Source organism: Myotis nattereri (genome assembly GCF_964212035.1).
Source record: "Myotis nattereri genome assembly, chromosome: 5".
NCBI lineage: Eukaryota > Metazoa > Chordata > Mammalia > Chiroptera > Vespertilionidae > Myotis > Myotis nattereri.
Genome location: NC_138080.1, coordinates 97,360,004 through 97,382,937, shown reverse-complemented (window position 1 = coordinate 97,382,937; position 22,934 = coordinate 97,360,004). Strand labels below are relative to the sequence as shown.

The 22,934-nt window shown below is 39.3% G+C and overlaps 1 protein-coding gene across 2 annotated transcripts in view; it reads left to right on the top strand.

Moving 5' to 3' along the window:
- Window positions 1-19,190, top strand: part of GABRB2 (gamma-aminobutyric acid type A receptor subunit beta2) — a 197,583-nt gene extending 178,393 nt beyond the window's left edge. For both annotated transcript variants that reach the window (XM_081090866.1, XM_081090865.1), the window contains one exon: window positions 15,718-19,190. In XM_081090866.1, coding sequence (XP_080946992.1) covers window positions 15,718-16,065 — 348 coding nt within the window. In that variant the 3' untranslated portion in view covers window positions 16,066-19,190. The remainder of the gene's footprint in view (window positions 1-15,717) is intronic.
- The last annotated feature ends 3,744 nt before the right edge of the window (window positions 19,191-22,934 follow it).

Below are 22,934 nucleotides of genomic sequence, written 5' to 3'. Positions count from 1 at the left end.
AAATGTAAAAGAACAAAAGTACATGACGGAAACTGGGTTCACTTCACTAACAAATATCACGGAAGGAAAAAAAAAATCCTTAAATAAATCTACCAAGTTGAATCCAGAGAATACTAAAAGCAAATAACAGTATAATCACAATGTCATTTCAGAAGAGAGTAATAATATATTTAACCTTATAAAGGGATTTGATTTGTATATTTCTTTTTCCTTACCATTCTCAACAGGTAAAACTTTTCTTTCCACAATTAGCCTAATTGGAGGGAGTGGGGGAATGCGTCCTTTCCAGTTACATCTTTAAAGCACAGGGTTATTTTTATTTACATATTAAAAAATATAAAAAAGTGAAAGCCATGTAAATCCTACCTTTCCCTGAAGAAAGAGACACCAATGCTATCTGGTAATTATTTTGATACATCTATTACATCTATTTATACATCTATATGATCAGCTTCTCTCTCGCACTTTCCCTTCAGCAGTATTGATTCCTTTTTGCAATCTATGATGTTTATAATGTTATTTTTGCTTGTATTTCTCACATTTCTTAAACAATAGAGTATCTTTTCATATGCTATTGGATTTGACTTCCCTTTGAATTGCCTATTCTTATTTTTATCCCATTTTCTTTGTTGTCAGTTTCAAGAGTTGTAAGTATAATAGACATATGAACCCTTTGTTCGCATGTGCATTGCAGACAATTTTCTAAGCTATCACTTATGTCATACAAGTTTTTATTTTTATATTGTCTAGTTGTTCATGCTTTTGTAATTTGTGTCTTCTGAAATGGATAAAAATTCCTCTTGAAACTCCAAGATAAGCATATGGTCTTCTAAATTTTTCTGAAAGTTGTTCTTTGTATACCCAATTTATTGTTTCATGCTTTCTATTTAATCCATCTTGAAACACCAATATGTTGGTGCAAGATAACGGTCAACTTTATATTTTTCCAAGGGTAAAACCAGTAGTACGAGCATTATTGCACTACTTTTTAAAACCTGTGTTCCCAGTATAGGAGAATGGGATGGTAGAAGCACTTCAGTTTTTTACTTCACATTTTTCTGTAGTGTTTGAACTGTTAAGATGAGTATATATTATGTAAAGTTTAAGATTTAAGAAACTGGTATGTGTATACATATTCTCACCTGATTTTCTAGTGACCTCTCTCTCTCTCTCTCTCTCTCTCTCTCTCTCTCTCTCTCTCACACACACTTACTATATCTCACTATACTTTCCACACTCTTACACATACAAACCACACACAAACATGTCTTACTTTTCCCATTTCTTCATGTATCACTGAACTAGAATAACCCAAGATAATTACATATAAATAGCTCAGGCTCATTTCTTTTTTTTTTTCTTTTTTTTTATTGCTTAAATTATTACAAAGGGTATTACATATGTGTCCATTTTTCCCCCCACCCTAGACAGTCCCCTAGCCTCCCCTATCCCCCAGTGTCTTATGTCCATTGGTTATGCTTATATGCATGCATACAAGTCCTTTGATTGATCTCTTACCCCCCTACCTCCTGCCCCCCAAACCTCCCTGGCCTTCCCACTGCAGTTTGACAATCTGTTTGAGGCAGCTCTGCCTCTGTATCTATTATTGTTCAAAAGTTTATAATGGTCTCTATTATCCATGAATGAGTGAGATCATGTGGTATTTTTCCTTCATTGACTGGCTTATTTCACTTAGCATAATGTTCTCCAGTTCCATCCATGCCGTTGCAAATGGTAAGAGTTCCTTCCTTTTTAGAGCAGCATAGTATTCCATCGTGTAGATGTACCACAGTTTTCTAGTCCATTCATCTACTGATGGGCACTTAGGCTGTTTCCAGATCTTAGCTTTGGTGAATTGTGCTGCTATGAACATAGGGGTGCATATATCCTTTCTGATTGGTGTTTCTGGTTTCTTGGGATATATTCCTAGAAGTGGGATCACAGGGTCAAATGGGAGTTCCATTTTCAGTTTTTTGAGGAAACTCCATACTGTCTTCCATAGTGGCTGCACCAGTCTGCATTCCCACCAGCAGTGCACAAGTGTTCCTTTTTCTCCACATCCTCTCCAGCACTTGTCGTTTGTTGATTTGTTGATGATAGCCAGTCTGACAGGTGTGAGATGGTACCTCATTGTTGTTTTGATTTGCATCTCTCGGATGATTAGTGACTTTGAGCATGTTTTCATATGTCTCTTGGCTTTCTGAATGTCCTCTTTTGAAAGGTGTCTATTTAGGTCCTTTGCCCATTTTTTGATTGGATTGTTTATCTTCCTTTTGTTAAGTTGTATGAGTTCCCTATAAATTTTGGAGATTAGGCCCTTATCAGATATGACATTGGCAAATATGTTTTCCCACACAGTGGGTTTTCTCGTTGTTTTGTTGATGGTTTCTTTTGCTGTGCAGAAGCTTTTTATTTTGATGTACTCCCATTTGTTCATTTTCTCTTTTGTTTCAAGTGCCCTAGGAGCTGTATCAGTGAAGAAATTGCTTCGGCATATGTCTGAGATTTTGTTGCCTTTGGATTCTTCCAGAATTTTTATGGTTTCCTGTCATACATTTAAGTCCTTTATCCATTTTGAGTTTATTTTTGTGTATGGTGTAAGTTGGTGGTCTAGTTTCATTTTCTTGCATATATCTGTCCAATTTTCCCAACACCACTTATTGAAGAGACTATCTTGGCTCCATTGTATGTTCTTGCCTCCTTTGTCAAATATTAATTGAGCATATTGGTTCGGGCCGATGCTCATGCTCATTTCTAATAGTTATTGCTTATATTATACTAGAGTCCCAGTACATGAAATCTGTGCGTGGGTAGGGTCCCTAGGCCTGGCCAGTGATCAGGACTGATCTGTGGGATGACCTGCGGGATGATTGGGGCTCCTGCTCGCACCTGCCTTGGTTGGCCTGGTGCAGCCCACTCGGCCGGCCCTGCCTCCCACCACTGCCACCAGTTGCCTCCCTCTGCAGGGAAACCTGTGGGGCGATTGGGGGGTGGGGCACCGCTGGCACCCACCTTGGCTGGTGACTTGGCACTGCCTGCTTGCCGGCCCCGGCCCCTGCCACCGCCGCTGGTCGGGGCCTGCGGGCAGCTCCTGCATTGAGGGTGATAGCGACCTTGGTGGTCAGTGCGCATCATAGCAACCAGTTGTTCTACCGGTCATTCTGCCATTGGGTCGATTTGCATATTAGGGTTTTATTATAGAGATTCTTATAATTATTATTGTCTGAAAGAAGGTAGGAGGAGGGAAGGAGGAAGTTAGGGGGCAGGAAGAAGGGGTGATCTGGACTGACAGTAACTGCTCTTCCCTGGGAGCAGTCAAGCCCATGCTGTTCAGCTTTCGTACTGAAGTTGTCACCAGAGACAAGATTCCAGTGACACAGTTGGACAGAGACCCCATATTCTTTTCCAAGCTGGGACATCCCTATAACAACACTGCGCATGGCTCCCTGCAGGTATAGTCCCCATGGAAAACTAATACTCTCTAACTCAGTGCAGTAGATTGAAACTCAGGAGACTCAAGATTCAAGGCTCAGCTCTGACACTTCATAAGCCATCTTTTTAACATCAGACAACTCCACGCGTCTTGTCATCTTAAGCATCATTGAACGTCTACTGAATCATCCTTCCTGAAATGTGTTAGTTCCATAGCCTCATATCTATTAAACGTACTATAATTTATTTCTACTATACGCAAATTTGCTCATTAATTTAAAATTTACAAACACTTGCACAGAGCATATATCCTACTCTGTGATTAGGAACAATTTTTTAACAAGTTTTCTTTTGGAAAATATGGGAAAAAGTCTATAATGAGAAATACTATCAAATAATTTCCTGGGTCAAGGACACTTAAAAGTACTTTGGACCCAACTCTTACTCTAAAAATGGCTCATCCAAAAACGTATACTTCTTACATTGTCAATATTAGAAGAGAAATTAAATAGTAAACTGTAAAGTAAGCAATAAATAACCAAGCTGACAGGCCCATTAGATTATGATAATATTGGGCCCTGGTGTAGTAACACTTATAGTTTTTACATTGTTTCCTGTGATACCTCATTTAATTATCCCAGATCACCAGATAAAAGGGAGTGTTGGGGAGGGGAAGAATTCCTCCCATTTACCCTCCTTTAGTTCTTCTGGCTGGGCTAAAGTAAAATTTATAGGAGACCTAGAGTAACGGGGAAAAAATTAATACATGCACATGGGACACTCACAATATCTCAGATCATCAATTGAGACTCAAAGAAATGATCAAACCAAGCACTTTTTTATACTTTTGAGACAACGAAACAATACATTTCTGAGGAAATTGGCAGGATAGAGAGTTAATACCCATTAGGAAGGAATCTAAGCAAGGTCCTGGCTTGGGTAGTAAAATAGTGAAGGTTGTATAAGGCTTGTTTAGATGGGCTTTTCTGAACTGGATTCTTTCAACTGTGAGAGAAGGTGTCTCCCAGCCCTCAGGAGTAACCAGGGCACCCATCACATGGGAGACTCGCTTATCTCCTGCTTTTTGTGGGAAAGAGAGGTCAGGGTTTTCTTCTTGCACAGGCTGTTTCTTAAGCAACTTTAATTCAAAATCATCAATATGCCAATACGCATATTTTGGGCGGCCTGTTTTAGGTCCTGACAGTAAATATAATCCCCATTTCATAGATGAAAAAATGGATCATCCATGAAGTCATCATGAGACCCACTTGCAGGACCAGCCCTAGAAGCTGCCTGACTGCCCTGGGTCACCACCTGGTCAGTTTCTCTTGGAGGCCCTCCCATGCAGTGGACCTGCTGCCTCCTGTCTGGCAAGCAGGCAGAAACATGCTATACCTCCTAGAATGAGAATCACAACCAAGGAATTACATTTGGAAAATATATTTATTATCAGAATATCCAGGTCACCACTATACAAACTTAGTAAGCAGCAGAGAAAGTTATATGTCACACTTTGTGGTTTTTATTATATTTTTAATCTTTATTGTTGAGAGTATTACAGATGTCCTGCTTTTTCCCCCATTGAGCCCCTTCACCCGGTTCCCACCCCACCCCAGGCCTTCACCACCCTACTGTCTGTGTCCATAGGTAATGCATATATGCGTACAAGTTCTTTGGTTAATCTCTCCCCCTCCCCTTTCCCTCTGAGATTCATCAGTCTGTTTCATGTTTCCATGCCTCTGATTCTATTTTATCCACCAGTTTATTTTGTTCATTTGATTTCTTTGTGGTTTTGCAAAGCACACAGCAATACTTTGCCCCTTCGGATGCTCAGTTCCATTCCAGCATTTCAAATACATCACCACTCACACAGCATGTGGTGACATCAGGTCTGGGTTCAAACCCACTTTGTGGTGGGTTGCTAACATAGTCTCTCGGGAGAAATGTGTCCTAGGGTTCAATTTTAAGACAATGATTCACCTACTTGTAATGTTTCTGATGTTAATATAATACTTACATAGACGATAAACATTTAATATCTTTTCTTCTTTATAAATATCTGCCAATAAGTTGATGGTGTATTTTGCAGTTGATAAAATCTCAGCTTCTACTCAATTTAGTAACAGCCCTAGTATCATGAACACAGTGATTCCTGAGAAAACTGCAAAGATTCTGAACTCTCGAGAAGTATAAAGTCCAAAAGAAAGCTGTGTGTTCCATGGGCAGCCTTGGGAATCAAAGGCTGGCACTAAATTTTTATTGCCCATCTTTCCAAGAATGATAAATTATTTTGTAAAACAACAAGCACAGCACCTCCAGCATCCTGACATTCCTAGAGAAATTAGGAATTTTTTATGGCCTCTGCTGAGAAGAGGTTTGCAGGATATTTGATGCTTGTTTCATTTTGGCGAAGGGCGCCTGGGGAACCATAAAAGTGGACCCAGACATAATTTTGAAATCTCCCTTAGCAATAAACAAGCTGTCTCCGCCTCTCAACACTTGTAACTGCTGCTACAGAAATTTCTGGAAGGTAGATTAGCCTCCAGGGCACCATAGCCAGTTCCTCCACTGAGGACACCTGCTGTGACTCGCCACAGGGGAGTGAGCATCTCTGAGTCAGTCCTGGAGGACAAGCCTGCCAACCCCAGGTGCCACCCTGCGGGTGCCCTGCAGGAAGGAACCCTCAACAGTGAACACTAATTCCCACAGCATCGCAGGTTTCCTCGGCCGGGATCGGGTTGCTTTAGTTCAGCAGTTGAGAGTGTTGGCCCCTGGAGCTGTAGTCACTGGTTTCATCCCTAGGAGAGTCCTTCAGCCTCACTTAGCTCCACTGCAGGATAACACCGGGCTTTTCTCACCAGGGATGCAGATTTGGAAAGAGCATCACCAGTGGGTTGATCACTAAGCAAGTATTTACCAGATTTCTGCTCCTGGAGACCAGCTCACTGGTTAAGAGCACAGGCAGAGCTCGCTTAGTCAGTCCTACTTGATTTTGCATTTGAGACAACCCGGAGTTCAAGCCCCATGACTGTACTTATCAGCCATGTGAGCGCAGGAAAGCTCTCTGAGCCTCAGTTGCTTCCTTTGTGAAATGGGCCTTATAGTTCAACCCTCAACAGATGGTCTCGAGGATTGCAGGAGGCAGGCCGTAGACAGTACTTGTCAGGTAGTTAGCATTAGATAAACCGTAACCCTGAAGTTGATGTCTACCATGGAAGGGACCACAAGGACAGAACTCTGCCTTTTCCTGTTACTTAGGAATTGTTTCTAAGTTCAGAAGCACTGTCCCGCTCTGTCCGTCTGCTGCCCCTGGAGTACTCTCTTAAACAGTGTTAGATCATCAGAAGGAAGAGCATACAGCACAGATGGCACGTGCTGCTGAGTTTCCGAGGAGGGAGATGTTCCCTCCAGACGCATGTTTAGGAAAAGCTTCACACAGCAAGAGGTGCATTCCAGCTCAGAAACAGGAGCAAGGAGCCAACTGGGAATTTAAGCCCAGATCTTTCTTTTCTGTCAGAGAGAGAGGATTTTCAGCATTTTACACAGAATCTAGCTGATGTTTTATTCTTCAGCAAAGCATCCGATCAGCAGTTGGGTTTGCTGTCCTTTCCTGTCTTCCTAACTTCATAATGTTCTTCTTTCCCTAACTCAGCCTACAGCCTGTACTTTGTAACGTGCAGTCACTTTCCCTTCCCGCCATCTGCTGACCTCAGAGTTAGTGTCAAAATGGAGCGGACAGATGTTTGACAAGGCTGTGTCAGATTAACAGGAGTTCTCCTAACGAGAGTTGGGCCGTGAGCGTGGATGGTGCATTTGGCATGTTCTCGTTTGGGTAATTCACCGTGTAATTGGCTAAATGCACAGAAGCCATCAGCCCACAGCTGCACAAGGGATCCCTGGCCGAGGTGGATTGTATGGTTGCTGCTCCAGCTCAGTCTCCCTGAGGGTTCAGCTGGTTACCCTGGTTGTGAATAATTCAGCATTTCAAAAGGGGAGCACAAGAAATGACCAATTAACTCCTCCACCCCTTTATTACATGGAGGATGGAGATTTTGTTTAGCACACTTGGAGAGCTACCCAATGTTCATTGAAAATTCCTTTTTTAAAAAAAATTTTACAGTCGACTTTTAAAACATCGAAAGATCTCAGAGATCATTTAAGCCAGTGCTTCACAACCTTGAATGTGTGTGAAAACTATCTAGGTATCTTGTCAATGGAACCTTTATTCAGTGGGTCTAGGGCAGCGGTTCTCAACCTGGGGGTCGAACGACCCTTTCACAGGGGTGTCCTAAGACCATCGGAAAACACATATATAAATTACATATCGTTTTTGTGATTAATCACTATGCTTTAATTATGTTCAATTTGTAACAATGAAAATACATCCTGCATATCAGATATTGACATTACGATTCATAACAGTAGCAAAATTACAGTTATGAAGTAGCAACGAAAATAATTTTATGGTTGGGGGTCACCACAACATGAGGAACTGTATTAAAGGGTCGCGGCATTAGGAAAGTTGAGAACCACTGGTCTAGGGTGAGGCTTGAGATAGTAACAACTCCCTGGTGATGCCAAAGCTGCTGAGTTGACCTCCACACCGAACACATGGATGTCACCCAGGGAGCACCTCGGTGAGTTACACCTCAAGTACCAACACGGAATGACTAGTGGTTGCCTTGACAACTAACTATACCGCGAATTCTGTAGTTGACTGGGTCCAGGGGGTCAATTCACCATGCCTATTACAGGCTTAAGAATAGGAAACTTTACTTGAAAATACTCTCTTTTTTGTTGTTGTTGTTTTTAATTACCTTTTACTTTTTTTTACAACATTTTGTTAGTTCCTTAGTTTTGTGGGGTTTCTTGAGGTATAATATAACATAATTCTAGTTTCAGCTGTACAATGTTATGATGATATTAGTATATATTACAAAATGGTCACCACGATAAATCCAGTTAACATACACCACCATACATGGTTAACAATTTTTTGTATGATGTTTCATTTTTATGTTCAGATACTAGAACCTAGAAATACCAGCGGTTTGCTCAGGATTATGTAAGCTAGCTAGAGGTAGAGTTGGGACTAACGAAAGCTGCCGTGTAAACCTAGGTTTCTCTCTCTGGCTGCACATTTTTATCACTGACTGCATGTGAAGCTGTTTTAAAACAGCTTTCTTCAGTTTTTTAATCGGCAGAACCAGCCACAGAGTCCAATTTGCATTCAAAAAGCCAGGACACCGAGCCTAGGTCAGCCTCTGAAAAGTCCTGCAACTTTGGGGAAAGAATTTCTCTGAGATGAGGAAGTCTGTGCCTGCTCTTTCTAATTCATTCTGATGCTGAGACAAAGGATATGAAAGCCATTTGACAAATCATAAGTGACTTAAATAGATGGAGGACATTTTCATGAAAATTGCTGCAAGATAACATTAAACTTTCCCTCAAGATTATTGATTTTGAAAAGAAAAATTGTATTTTTATAAGTATAAATTATACTTGACGTTATCATTGTCATAGCTTGAATTTTATCTGAGACCATTAAAAATGGCTGTTTTGAACTGTATTACAGGAAATCAGAGGTCCTTCTGATTTCCCACCCACCTGTACTGTACAGAGCAGAGGCATGGGTGGGGGCTCTCTCAAGCCAGCCAGCCAAAGTCTTGTCGGTGGTTCCTTGTTCTGAGATGAGATGGCTGCCAGGAGCAATGAGGCTTTGTGTTTCCTCGTTCATATTCAGAAGGAGAAGTGGGGAGTTTTTCAATCCAAAGGCCTCCAACAAAGCTTTGCTTTCTTTTCATTGGCTGAGTTGACTTAAGCCTCCCACCTCTGAACCAATCCAAGGCAAGGGGAGGGGAAATGCCAATGTCAGGTCCACATCTGGAAGAGGGTCAGTCTCTACTGTTGTTGCAGTGGGTGGGATAGGTTTAACGACAACACCCCCTGCAAGGGACTACCTGGAAAATGTACAGAGTCAGTCTCAGCTGCCTGTAGAAGTCAGTGACTATCATAGCAACTCTTACCTTCTGTCATGCACCTAATTGTATGCCAGACGTGATGGTAGGCTCCTTGAATAACTTGTCTTAATCCTAAAACAAACCTGAGTATAATGTAGCTTCATTGTAAAGAAGAAGAGGCTATGTAACCTCATTTTAAAGATGAGGAAACTGAGGTTGGGCTAAGCTGTGGAACTTGCCCAGGTCACCCAGCTAATCAGTAGAGCAGCTAGAATTTAAAGCTGATTCCAAAATCCTGTCTTCAAGACTTAATTAACTCTATAGCTGTTCTTATCCACACCGGAATTCATCTATGAAATGTAATTTCATATTATCATTATCATGATAATGAAACTTTCTTTATAGATGCATTTAATTTGGAGAAAGAGAGACAGAGTTCCCCCTAAGTAAGTGAAGCGGGAAATAAATCTGAAAAGCTAGTTTACTGATGGGTGCAAACTCTCCATTCTTAAACTTTAACTCGTCCTGTAGGCAAATAACAGAATGCAACATTTTGAGTTACTTCTTGCCTCTGCCCACTACAAGGATAAAGAACCAAGCAAGGCCCCGGAATGAAGCATCAGGAAGTAATGTTACTCACTGTCTTTTCTTAGGCATGTGAATAATGAGGTGTCAGCTTTAGATACTTTCCTGGGAGACTGCAACCAGAGGAGTCACACAGCCTAGAATGTGTAGGAAGCTCCCTGCCACCTGGCTGCAGCAAGGAGAAGCATTCATGTTTCCTAAGAGTGACTGACCAACTGCTGTGTCACCCTCTGTCACCACATCCACAGCAGTTTAAGTGGAGAACTGGGTTACCATCCCAGCCCTCTCCTGATCCTGATATAGCACAAGTTCAGTTCCTTCGCCTGCTTACCTCTACAACAGGCATCACAAACTCGAGGCATGCGGGCTGCATGCCTTGTTTATTTGGCCCGTGTTAGCCTTTGAGTTTGATATGCTTGTTCTACAATAACAAAAGTTACTATTATACCAATTTGACAGTTGAAAAAACTAAGGCTCAGAAAGGTTAAAATTTCTTGCCCACGATCACAGTGCTTAGTGACCTTGCCTTTAACCCTGTCTGCTTTTAACTTGGCTTCAGAGCCCAATATAGCCTCTGCTGAAAAGAAGGTGAATGCTTACTGGTTTACCCTGTGAGTTCCCACAGCCTAGCGGTAAAGACTTTAGGTATTGTTGGAGCCTGTTTAAAATAGAACCTCTTATTTCACAAGGTGGCTCTTCCTAAAATGCTGACGTGTACTATGTGGTTAGGTCTATGATGGTTGCATCTGTATTGCACATGGAAAGACTTTTTTCCCTTGTCATTATTCCCTACACAAAATGCAGTACAACAACTACTTACATAGCATTTACATTGTATTAGGTATTATAAGTAATCTAGAGATGATTTAAAGTACAAGGGAGGATGTGCATAGATGATATGCAAATACTATATCATGTTATATAAAGGACTTGAGTATCCATGAATTTTGGTATCTGAGGGGGAAGGGCTTCTAGAACCAATTCCCCTTGGACACTGAGGGACCACTATACTTTTAAGCTTGTACACACTGTATGTAATAAAGATAAAATAACTGATGCTAATGGCAGTGTTACTATAACAAATATAATAAAAGCCTAATATGCAAATTATCCCCTCAATGGGGAGTTCAACTGGGAGTTCAACCAGGGGGTGGGGCCTGCTGGCAAACCAGGGGAAGGGAGGCCCTGGCCAGTAGCTGGCAGCCACTAGGGACTCAACCTGTGCATGAATTTCGTGCACTGGGCCTCTAGTAACAAATATAAATGGCAAATAATTACAACAACAGGATTTGTAAGCCCCAGATAATTTCTTAGTAGAAGAGTGAGAAACTGCAAAAATCCAAGAAATCTTAACTCTGCAATTCCCTCTTACTATCACTAGTGTGTGGGTGAGAAATCTTCTCTTCTCCCCCATAAAATGACATTGTGAGCTGAGTAACTTGAAATGTTAAGGCAGTGAACTGTTAACCACCTGGGAATATCCAGAGCATTCTTTCCAAAGGAAAACTCTCGGCAACTACCTAGTGTGCACTCAGTATTCTAAGAGATGAACGAACGTTCACTCAATCACAATATAACATGGGGATTCTAGGAGAGCAAGAGAAGGCCACCAACTTTGACTTTTCAAATCCCTCCCCCAAAATAAATGGAGAAAAAGTCAGCAAATGTGGAGTTTAGAACTAGGATGTAAATATAGGTGAACTCTGTTGCAATACCCAGGTAGCTGCAAGAAGGTGGTCATTTTTAAGAAACGCCAGTAGAATAAAAAAGAACTGGGATGATTTTCACTCTTTTTTGTTTGTTTGTTTCTATTATGCTATCGTAAAGGGCTTGAAATATCACAACATATTATGAGGACGGAGGTAGTACTATTAGCATTTCATAAACAATCCTTTCCATCAACCCCAGAAATTCATGGATAGCTAGAAGCTAATTAAGTGGCAAAGCAGTAATTTAAATTTATGTTTGCAGATTCAAACCTTCAACTCTTTCTAGTAAATATTTTCACTCTAGGGTGAGGCCCCTATGAAGTGGACACCGGTGGCTCTCAGATATGAACAGCCTCATGTTGTTGTTTTGGTTTTTGATTTTTAAATTCACGTGGGTAGAGCACATTAGTACATGGCTCAAGGTTTCCTTAGTAAAATGATTCCCTATTAAGGGATTGAATTAATGAATTCATTCATTATAGACCAGTGACCTGCGTGACCCTACTTTATTAGTCATTACAAGAGAAAGATACTCTGCTTCAGACACCCGCAAAAAATCGCTTGGCTTAGTGAGTGAATCACATGAGCTTGGTGAGGTTTTAGGTTATTGTTCTAGTGATAGCAAAGTTTTTAGAGGTAGATCTCAGAAGCAGAAAGGGAGGAGTAAGGTTTTTCCTCTCTGAAGGACCCCAGAAGATACAGTTTTTCTAAAGGTCATGATTAATACAGGATCAGCAGTGTGAGGATATTCAATAGCATGAGCTGTCCAGTGAGTGGATGCGCCTGCTCTTTCTGGTCCTTCTTTGGGTCCCTGCCTTTCTAACCTCCACAAGCAGAGTGGAAAGAACACTGACTTCAGAGTGAGAGCCGGCTCTAATCCTGGCTCACCCTGAGCCCTGGTGTCCTTCATGCAGAAAATCTAGGTGGATTTAGGGAAGTTTTTGCTGACTCCCTTCACCAGCTTACATCCTGTTGCTATGACCTCACAGAACCCTCGTTCCCTTGTGATGGCAAACGTGGACAGGGACTATCCCCTGTTGCTGTGTATCCCTAACACTGACCACTACAGTGGGGGCAAAGAAGTATTCAAAATAGAACTTGCTTACATGAATTCATATGACCCAATCAGGCTGTGGAGATGATGTAATGGAAAGTAGGAAAAAAAAGTTGTCCCTGTAGTGAACTAGACTGAAAAATACAGGCCTACCTGAAGGACATTTAAATCCAGATTTTTAAACATCACTAAATAGTGGTCAAAATCACATATATTTAAGCATTCAGCCTGCTGCATCAAATTTCTTTTAGATTTAATTAAGAAAAAGTGTGCCTTTTAGTTCCATTCAATGTATAATTACCAGTCACTTAAAAAATGTGTGGGGTAACAGAGGAATGATGGATAAGGAAAATTCACCAGGCAAAAATCTTGTGGTCTTATACCTCCCTTGAAGATTGTGATCCTAATCCAGTACTGGGATTGTAAATGAAAAAAATAAATATACCTTCAGAATTATCTCATCTGTCAAATTTTGAATTTCATAGAGAATGAAACAGAAACTCACCAAAATTATACAAATTAGTCAGGAATCATTTGTTCTAAACTTAGAACATTACTAAATTTCCCTTAATAATACTCCACTGCTCCTATTATTTTATTATGATTATTATTATCAATTTATATTTTTCCCCAGTCATGTCTGGTATGTATTCATAAATGGTCTTATTAACAGTTGCCCAGCAGAAAAGCAAATATCCTGGTGCTTAGGGAGGGAGAGTTTCCCAATATCATCATGCATAGTAGACAAGGGAGATTTTACCAAGTGGCTATTTCTTAGGTAGTTAAAGTAATAGTTAACAACCCGGAGCATAACAGAAGAAGAGCAATCTGAAGTAACAAGAGGTGGAGGGTTCCCGTTCCCATCAGCCGCACCTCCTTGAATTTGGAAAGTCCCAGTCATCTCCCCCGCAAGCTTTGGACCCTGATGATCAAGGTTTGGGTTCCAGCTCTACCATTTAGAACTTTGGGCAATTTGGTGAATGACTTCATTTATAATCTAGAAAAAAATTTCTTTCCAAAGGATGGTTTTGAGCATTCAGTGAGACTTTCTGCAAAGGACTGGTACACAGTAGACAACTTTAAATATTCCTTTCCTCTGAAGGGCCATCAAACCCATCATTAAAGCTATTACCCAGCCTTTTCTTGACCGAGTGTTTCAACATTTATTGGGCTTAATTTCCAAATCTTATAAACTTTTAAAATTATTCTTAAGAATATATTTGTTTAACATTTCCACTCAGCAAAATACTGCCATAAACCAAACATAGAGAATATCTGATCAGTGGGCAGAGATTAATTGCTCAATTATTATGTTCCCACATGTTTTATAGCCTCTATTTCTCAAAGGAGTTCAGATTTGAATTTATAATGCAGGGTCATTAAACCACATTTGAAAGCTAATTGATAATATATAATCTCAGCAACATTCTTTTTGCCTTCTGCATAATTAATGAAGCTCAGAGCATTATATCTTCCAATTAAATGTTTGGTTATATTCCTTGCTTCCATATATCATCAGTTCCTATCATTGGCCATTTTTCTTTTATTTTGTAATTTCAAAAATTTTACTGGAAGTTGGTATATCCTGATTCTCCACCAAAATAAATATAACCTGCTATTAAGAATAACGTGTTGTGGCTAGATTTTATTATCTATAGCTATTGGGCCTCTTAAAAATAAGACACAAATTGTCCCTTCTTTAAAAAACATTATAAATCACTCAATCTTTGGGAACCGTGCTGTCAGTATTCATTCTTTACTTTTAGCGTGGCCAATAAGAAATCATCCAAGAGAGAAAAGGATCACCCTGTCAGCACAGCCACCTTAATTCTACTCCGTGGGCCCAGAATTCAACTCAGTACACCCAACTCTTGGCTGACTCTCTTCTCGAATCCTGCCTCCTTCCTTTCCCTCTCAAGTCAGTCCCTCACCCCTCACCCACTCGCCACCCCACCACCCACAGTCTGCCCAGCTGTCTTTTTTCAAATTTCTTATTCTGAGTTCTATTGCATTTTGACAAGTCACAGGTTGCCTGCATTTATATTGTTCAAAATTCTTCTTTTACCTTATTCATATCGACGCTACAAATTTAAGGTGGACATCTTGTAAGTGTGGGTGTTAAGCATCAATTAAATGAAGTTACACAAAAATAATGCTTAATAAATATTACCTACTGTTTTTAGTTTTAGTTTTATCATGAATTCATCTGTAATTAGGCTACTAGCATGAGCGCTGAAATTTAGTAATTAATCCCCTAATAGTATTTTATATCTAGTATAGCTTAATATTTTATGTATTATTTTCAAGACTATAAATTATTTAAAAGGTATCATGCCTTCTATGTCTCTGTATCTCCTAAGTAGAAATAGTGAAAATTGTACTAGCAATAGTCTATTATATCATGACACCATTATAGCAATCTTCTAGGGTTAGATTACCATATCGTTTGATAGATGAAGAAGCTGAAATTCACATAGCTTATGATGGCAGGACCACAATTCAACTTTAGATAATGTAACCACAAATCCAGTTCTCTTAACCACTATGATAATACAAAGTTGACCCTTGAACAACAGCGGGGTTAGGGGACCCACCCTTGCACAGTTAAAAGTCCATGTCTAACTTTGGATTCCCCCAAAACTTAACTTGTCTCTTAGTAACTACAGGGGATTTGTTCCAGGCCCTCCTGCAGATACCTAAATGGGAAGATGCTCAAGTTCCCTATAAAATGACATATACATCAATGCATGCAGTTGACCCTCTACATCTACAGACTCTCAACCTCAGATTGAAAAAAGTATTGGTATTGATTGAAAAAAAAAACATATATAAGAGGGCCCATACATTTAGAACCCATGTTGTTCAAGGGCCAACTGCCAACTGTACTACCTTAACTATACATCATAATGCCCTTCAATAATGAGCATCTAAAAGGCTTATTGTCTTGATTGTCTCATTTGATTCTTCTCTCTTGCAGATGGACCCCCACGAGAACATCTTACTGAGCACGCTAGAGATAAAAAATGAAATGGCCACATCTGAGGCTGTGATGGGACTTGGAGACCCCAGGAGCACAATGCTGGCTTACGATGCGGCCAACATCCAGTATCGGAAAGCCGGGCTGCCCAGGCATACTTTTGGCCGAAATGCCCTGGAACGACACGTGGCACAGAAGAAAAGCCGCCTGCGGAGACGCGCCTCCCAGCTGAAAATCACCATCCCCGACTTGACTGACGTGAATGCCATAGACCGGTGGTCCCGCATATTCTTCCCGGTGGTTTTTTCCTTCTTCAACATCGTCTACTGGCTCTACTATGTGAACTAAAACACAGCCTCCCTCGGGAAGCAAGGACTAGATGCCTCCTCAAACCAGTTGTACAGCCTGACGTAGGACTTGGAAAACACATCAATCCAGGACAAAAGGGATGCTAAAATACCTTAGTTGCTGGCCTATCCTGTGGTCCATCTCATGCCGTTTGGGTTGCTTCTGCTAAGTAATGAGTACACTAAGGGCCTTGTGATTTTGCCGTTCAAATGCAAGGGATTTGTACACGTGCTGGCAAGACTGAGTCTGAGTGTTCCACTTCATCTGCTTAGTGTGCAAGCCACACGGAGGGGAATTATTTAGAAGATATTCTTAGAAGGCTCGATAGCACTATCAGTCACTTCTCTGAGAAGTCATAGCCAGATATTCCCATCTTCCTTCCTAAGGGTGGCATGCTGCTGAGATGACACCATGCTTAGGAAACATTATCCTCAATGTCATGCGAACATGCTTACAGAAGATGGTCTCTGCCCATCTTATTAAGGCGATAATGGTGCCCTGGGATGAAAATTCCCACTGGATTCTAGAAGGTTCTCATGTAGTTCAAACAAGATGTGGGGAGTCAAGACAGAGATTCAGGAAGCCAAGTTGGCCAGTTTCAGATTGCTTAAGCACTGGGAATCAACTATGACATCTTCCATTTTGGCATGTAGAGCCCAGGAGAATTCTAAACGTTATCATGCACGATGACCAAAGAAACTTTTCTAAAACTCTATTCCCTAGGTGGTTAAAAGAAGAGTTAAAAACCCAGAGCAGAGTGGGAAATCCAGAAATGACTGTTGGCACAAAATTGAAGCAAGCAAGTATCATGACCCTTATCAATCCACACAGCTTCTGGTTTATACATATTGTGATCAGTGGCAAAGGTAGAAAGAGAGATTTTTTTGTTCCAACTTCACAAGCTTTTGAAAGCATGCCTATAGAGGCTTATATAGTTTATTTAATTAAAAGACACCCACAAAAGAGAAAAGTTAGCCAAATTAGCATCATCTTAGATGCAGGTTAGGTTGAGAGTTATCAAATATGTGAATATAAAGTGCAAACAGGTTGCTATTCTCACACTACATCAGCTGTCTCTGCAACATTTTTCCCTGTAAGTTCATTTCTGACTTTAATAGGGTATTTCCAAAGAGGGATCTGTTCACTTATTTAAAGAATTAATGTTCCTTTCCAGCTTTCTTGCTTCTGAAATTCTGATTATATTCTTAGGAGACGGAAGAAGTAAGGCTTTGGAGAGATTGAGTGAACTCTGTTTCCTTATGTGCAATGAAATTCACCTTGCTATTTTTCATAGCAAACAATACTTCAAAGATTATGTGCACAAGTAGAGCTAGTTTGTGGGTTTATTAGGTTTTATTTTTTTAAGGTTGCTTTCATTGTGTATGTTGCAATCTCCTCAGTCAAGGAAAATATGATAAGAGTGGAAAATAGGATAACAAAGCCACATTAACTGATGAAGGATATGGACCTCAGTTGATACTGCAGAAAAATGTCTAACTGATAATAATCAGGTAGGCACGATGTATTGTTTTATTCCATTTTTAAATTGTCATTGTACTTCGTTCTATACCAATTAGACAAATGCATTCATATGTTGGACAGTAAGAAGAGTAAGCTAATATATTTTTATTTCTATTCATGTGAGGTTTATATTTTGCTTTTTTCATTGAGAAAATAGTGAACTGCTTAATTTTCCGTAAAGTTTGATTTGATTGAACTTCTCTTTGGAGCATGACATTGCTATGTATTTAAAAAACAAAAACCACTTCTTTTCAAAGTAACATTTCCTAATTTTGCATAATAGCCAAGATTATTATCTGACTGTGGATAAATATTATGCTTTTCCCCCCTGATGATTTAGCTGCTTGGAATAGGGTAGGACCTATTGTCCTTCTATTTCAAGTATCTGACAAGAAGAAGGAAAAAAAGTTTAGTACTTAGCCTTCTGAATTTGGCTCAAGATTAGATGGTATTTTTCTCCCCACCTGTATCAGGGACTGTGGCCCTTATTTCTTGATTATACACTTGAACACCTCTGAGTATGATCTGTGGGCAGAATCCATCCAAGCTTCCTCCCATGGGCTCAGAGTAGAGATTCTTTAAGCTTCTCCAGGGACACACTTCCACGTAGGCAGCAATCGGGGGGCACCACACTAATAAAAGTGCCTGCCCCTTGTCACCAGGGGTTAGTCTGAATAGCATATACCAGGAAGGAGCATATTAATAACTCAGGTGCACAACTCCAACATGCCATTCTGGAATGGTTTTTCTAGAGACAACCCTGAGCCCAAGTCAAGAAGTGGGCTCTTATTTGTAATTATTGTAAAAGCCATAAAAATCCTTGGTATTGTCACGTAACAAATATTTGATATCTGAAGAAGTCAACAGAGTAATCTAGATCAGAGTGGAGAGAAGCAACCTCTCAGCATGAGCGTCAAAAGCATATAACCAGGGATTCATTTCTACCCCCAGTGATAAGCAGAAACTGGAAAAGGAGAAAAGATGGAAACTGGAACAGATGCTCTAGAGCAGAATCCATATGTTGGCATTCAATAACCACGTAGTTAGAAACAACTGACTCATCTTGCCCAGAGGTAACAAATGGTAGATATAGAATTTATTCTTCAACTATGTTTACTGTGGTTGAATTGGTTTGAGAGGAGGGGGTCGGGGAAGGGTGTTAGATCTTACAAGTCCACAAAGACCAGTCAGCTTGATATCCAGTGGTTAAAATTAGGGACCACAAAAGTGTGTTTTGGCAATTCTGATATGCTATTACTATCAGCTTATACATTTATGTACAGGTTTTTTTAAATTATAAAACAGCCAGATAGCCAGCGATTAAGGTGTTTTTTTCATCTTTGTGATATTCATAGGCGAATTCTGACTCTAAAATTCACAGTCGAAATGAAATCTTTGATCTCAATCTGTATATATATACATATTGTACATGACTGCTAGTAGGTATGAAATGCATTTTCAGAACTGAAAACTCATGCAACAACATCATGTGTTTGCATAGGGAATGTTACAGTTCTTTCCACTACAGTTTTACTAACGGGAAAGACATAAGATAAGCAGTGCTGTCTAGACATTTCCTCTTCTCATTTCTTCAAAAGCAGTGCTTGGTTAAAAAAAAATAAAATAAAATAATAATAATAATAATAATAGTTTATGAACCAAAAGACTTTACATTGTAGCTTTAGTAACAACAAAGATATCTGTCAGCTTAAAAAAGCACAACACATAGAGAAAGTTCAGTAGAAAGCATAAAGGAGAAATGAATGCTTATTTTAAGCCAGACCTGCATTAAATTGGCAACTCACCCAATTTTCATTTTCTATAGATAACTGTGTTCCAGTCTTATGATTAACTTCATCCTCAACAACAAAAACAACCAAGCAATCAACAAACAACAGGTCATACAACAGTGTACATGTATATATGTATATAGAGAGATCCATATAAATATACATGCATATATATGCATTCATACATTGGAAAACAAAAGGAATAAGCTAATATCTTTTATTTCCTTCATTCGACCAGTGTATGAGTGCTTTTAACTTGGCAACACAAATCCACATATTGAAACAAGTGATACAGGGTACTGAGCATTTCTCTATCAGCAAATAATGCCTACTGTTCTTAGGAACCATTGCACAATCCGACACTACAATAGTGCTGTACCTCAGAACATTGGAAACTCACTAGCTCTCGCATTGCTTGTCTACTTGCTCTTTTTCAAGGAAACAAATAACATTATCCATTGGTCATTTAAAAACAAAAATGTCTTAAGAAAACAGAAAATGATTTTTAAAAATCCTTCCAGGAGGAGGAAAAAAAATAAGTAAACCTCACCATGTTGGTTAGGGAAAATATCTCAACTGTAGCAATCATGCCATTTTGCTAAGTGTACAGAGTCTACGTAATGTGAGCAACCATAACTTTCACTGAGTGTGTGTAAATATTAAAACGAATTTCTTAAATATTTTTAACTTCTAATTTGTATTTTATGGTAAGGCAGTGTGAGAATTCTGTTTATGGCTTATGTTGATGTGTTATAATAGACTGTAAATAATTAAATATGCTGTAAATCAATAGTCAATAGATACAAATAATTATGTCATTTTTTCTCAATTTTTATTTCTTTTTTACTAAGTACAGTTACTGCAGTGCCCCAACAGAGTAATTGAAACATCCTTTTTGCATAAATGGTTTGGGATCCCAGATAGAAGGATTTCAGTTTGATAACACACACACATGCTCACTCACACACACCTGCAGACACTCACAGACTCATACATATCTACACATACACACTCTCAGTCACACACATCTACACACACACACTTGCTCACACACACACATGCATCGACCCACACATTCAAACACAATATTCTTTCCCTTGCCCACTCACTCCCACTCCTACTCCCTCTATGGGAAACACACAGTATTCATGTAGTGAATGTAACAAACCAAGAGAGAGCCTTAGAAATGGCAATTGGGAAAAGCAGAAATCATCATCATTTACTTGAAAGGGTTTTTATGTGTCAGAATTCAAGAAACCAAAGGTTGTAACTTACATGTCAATTTTCAAAGAGTAAAAGTTTCTATTGACAGCACTACAGGAAATAAAATTGCTTATGATGCATAACTGCTTCAGAAATTTGTTACACACAATACATCCTAGAAGACCTTTTTTTTTAATAATAGCATTTTGTCCTTAGATAGTATTCTTTCTTTCAACCAAAGACTCCAGTTATTAAAAAACAAAAAAGGAAAGAAAAAATGAAAAATGAGGGAAAATAAAAAAAAGACACTGCTTTACACCAAAGGTATGAACACAATTTTCCAAGTATACTAGGAACATTGTCAAAAATAGTAAAGAGCCAACATAATGCTAATTAAGATATTACCCTAAATAAATCATTTAAGAAAAAAATACATAAAAGCAGCAGTACTCTTAAATATCTGTTGTTATTTGCATAGGGAAGTAAAACATTTCTATAGATGTTTGCAAAATTGTGACATCAGATATTAATTTGCTTTGAGAAGTTCTTTTGTGACAACTATGATCCAAAATGATGAAAAACAAAACTTTGTGTTTTTTAACTTTCAAAAGCAAATGTCTCTCTCCTGTCTCATGTCCACTAAGCTGATGCCCATGTTTGTGTCCTTGCACTGTTTTTCCCTTTGAGGTTCAGTAATTTGTGTTCACCCACACTCCTTTTTAACATAATTCAAAGTTGCAAGTAATTTAAGTTCCATAACATTTTTTTTAATTTTTATTTGCATGGGTGTTTAAATAGTTTTGTTATGAATATTGTCCCCGCGCAGTTCTGAATTGTCCTTTTATAAAAAGTAATATTCTAGTTCCTTCACAATGTAGTGTCTATCGCCTTACTATTTACCTTGTAGCCTTTCTTAATATGCACATAATGCAGATTTTCCAATGGCTAGGAAATGCAAACCACAAGTGGATATCATCACATCTATTTTTCATGTCTTTCTAAAAACAGGACTACTAACATCTCTGGGATACATGAGATAGTAACAAATGAGGATTATAAATGAGTAGCACATAAGAATTATTTTCTTGAATTTAAACTTATTACAGTCAGTTTCAGCATGTAAATATATAATAATGTTGGCTAGTGTGTAATTCTTGAACTAAAAAATATAAATAAAACTTGAAAGGATGTGTGTGTGTGGTTTCATTGGGTTCAGAAATTTTATTCTCTATTAGTATGAGTTAGGTTAAGGAAGGAAGGCTTTTGTGAAGAGCAAGGAGGAGCTTCGGAACTTGGGACCAGCTGTTGGGCAGACTTGAATTTGAGCTCTGATTTATCATACATTAGGTATCCTAGAGGCCCGATGCATGAAATTTGTGCAAGAGTAGGCCTTCCTTCCCCTGGCTGCGGGCACCAGCTTCCCTCTGGCACCCAGGACCCGGGCTTCTCTCCTGCCACTGGCAGGCACCTGGGACCTGGGCTTCCCTCACAGACCCGGCTTTGTCCAGAAGGTGATCCAGTCTAATTAGCATATTATGCTTTTATTATTATAGATGATTATGCAGCTACTTAATCTCAGTTTTCTTATCTGTAAAGCAAAGATATAATTCTAATTGTACATCCTTCAAAGGGCTATTGTGAAGATGAAATGAAGTAACCCGTAAGAAGTTCTTAGCACAATACAAGACATGTGATAAGTGGTATGTAAACAGTAAGTAGTATTGTTGTTCCTCTTGTTAGGTATCGTCATTACTAGAATATTCAGTACATACATCACAGAATCTTATTATGCTCATGATTATTAAATGTTCTGGTAGATTAGATATTTTATATTGAGGATAATCAAGAACTTGGCTTCAATTATGAAAACATGGTAAACATAAGGTGCTCATTCATTTAACATTCAACAGATATCTGCTGAAGACATTATACTAAGTACCTTGCAAATTTAATATTCATCTAATCCTTACCATCTTCCTAAAACTTAAAGACACTCAAGATCAAAAAGAATAAGAATCTTGCCCATGAGCATGAAAGAACTTGGATTTCTACCCAGGCTGGAGTGACCCTCAAATCCTTGCAATTTCTTTCCATCTCATCATTAAAGGTAAGTGACCAGGCTCATTTAATTCTCATAATTTTGGTCGTTTCTCAAGAAACGTGTGCTGAGAGCCCACCATCTGCCAGATCTCATGCTGGGTTTGGAAAGATAGAGGCCTGACCTGGATTATAGGCCAGCTCTCTAAAGAATGGGAACTCTCCCGAGACTGGTGACTCTGTTGGTGACAAGCCTGGTGTCTTTCACTCTTAGTGACTTTAGAATGTCCAAGCAGTGCCCCATTTGACTCTGTCAGC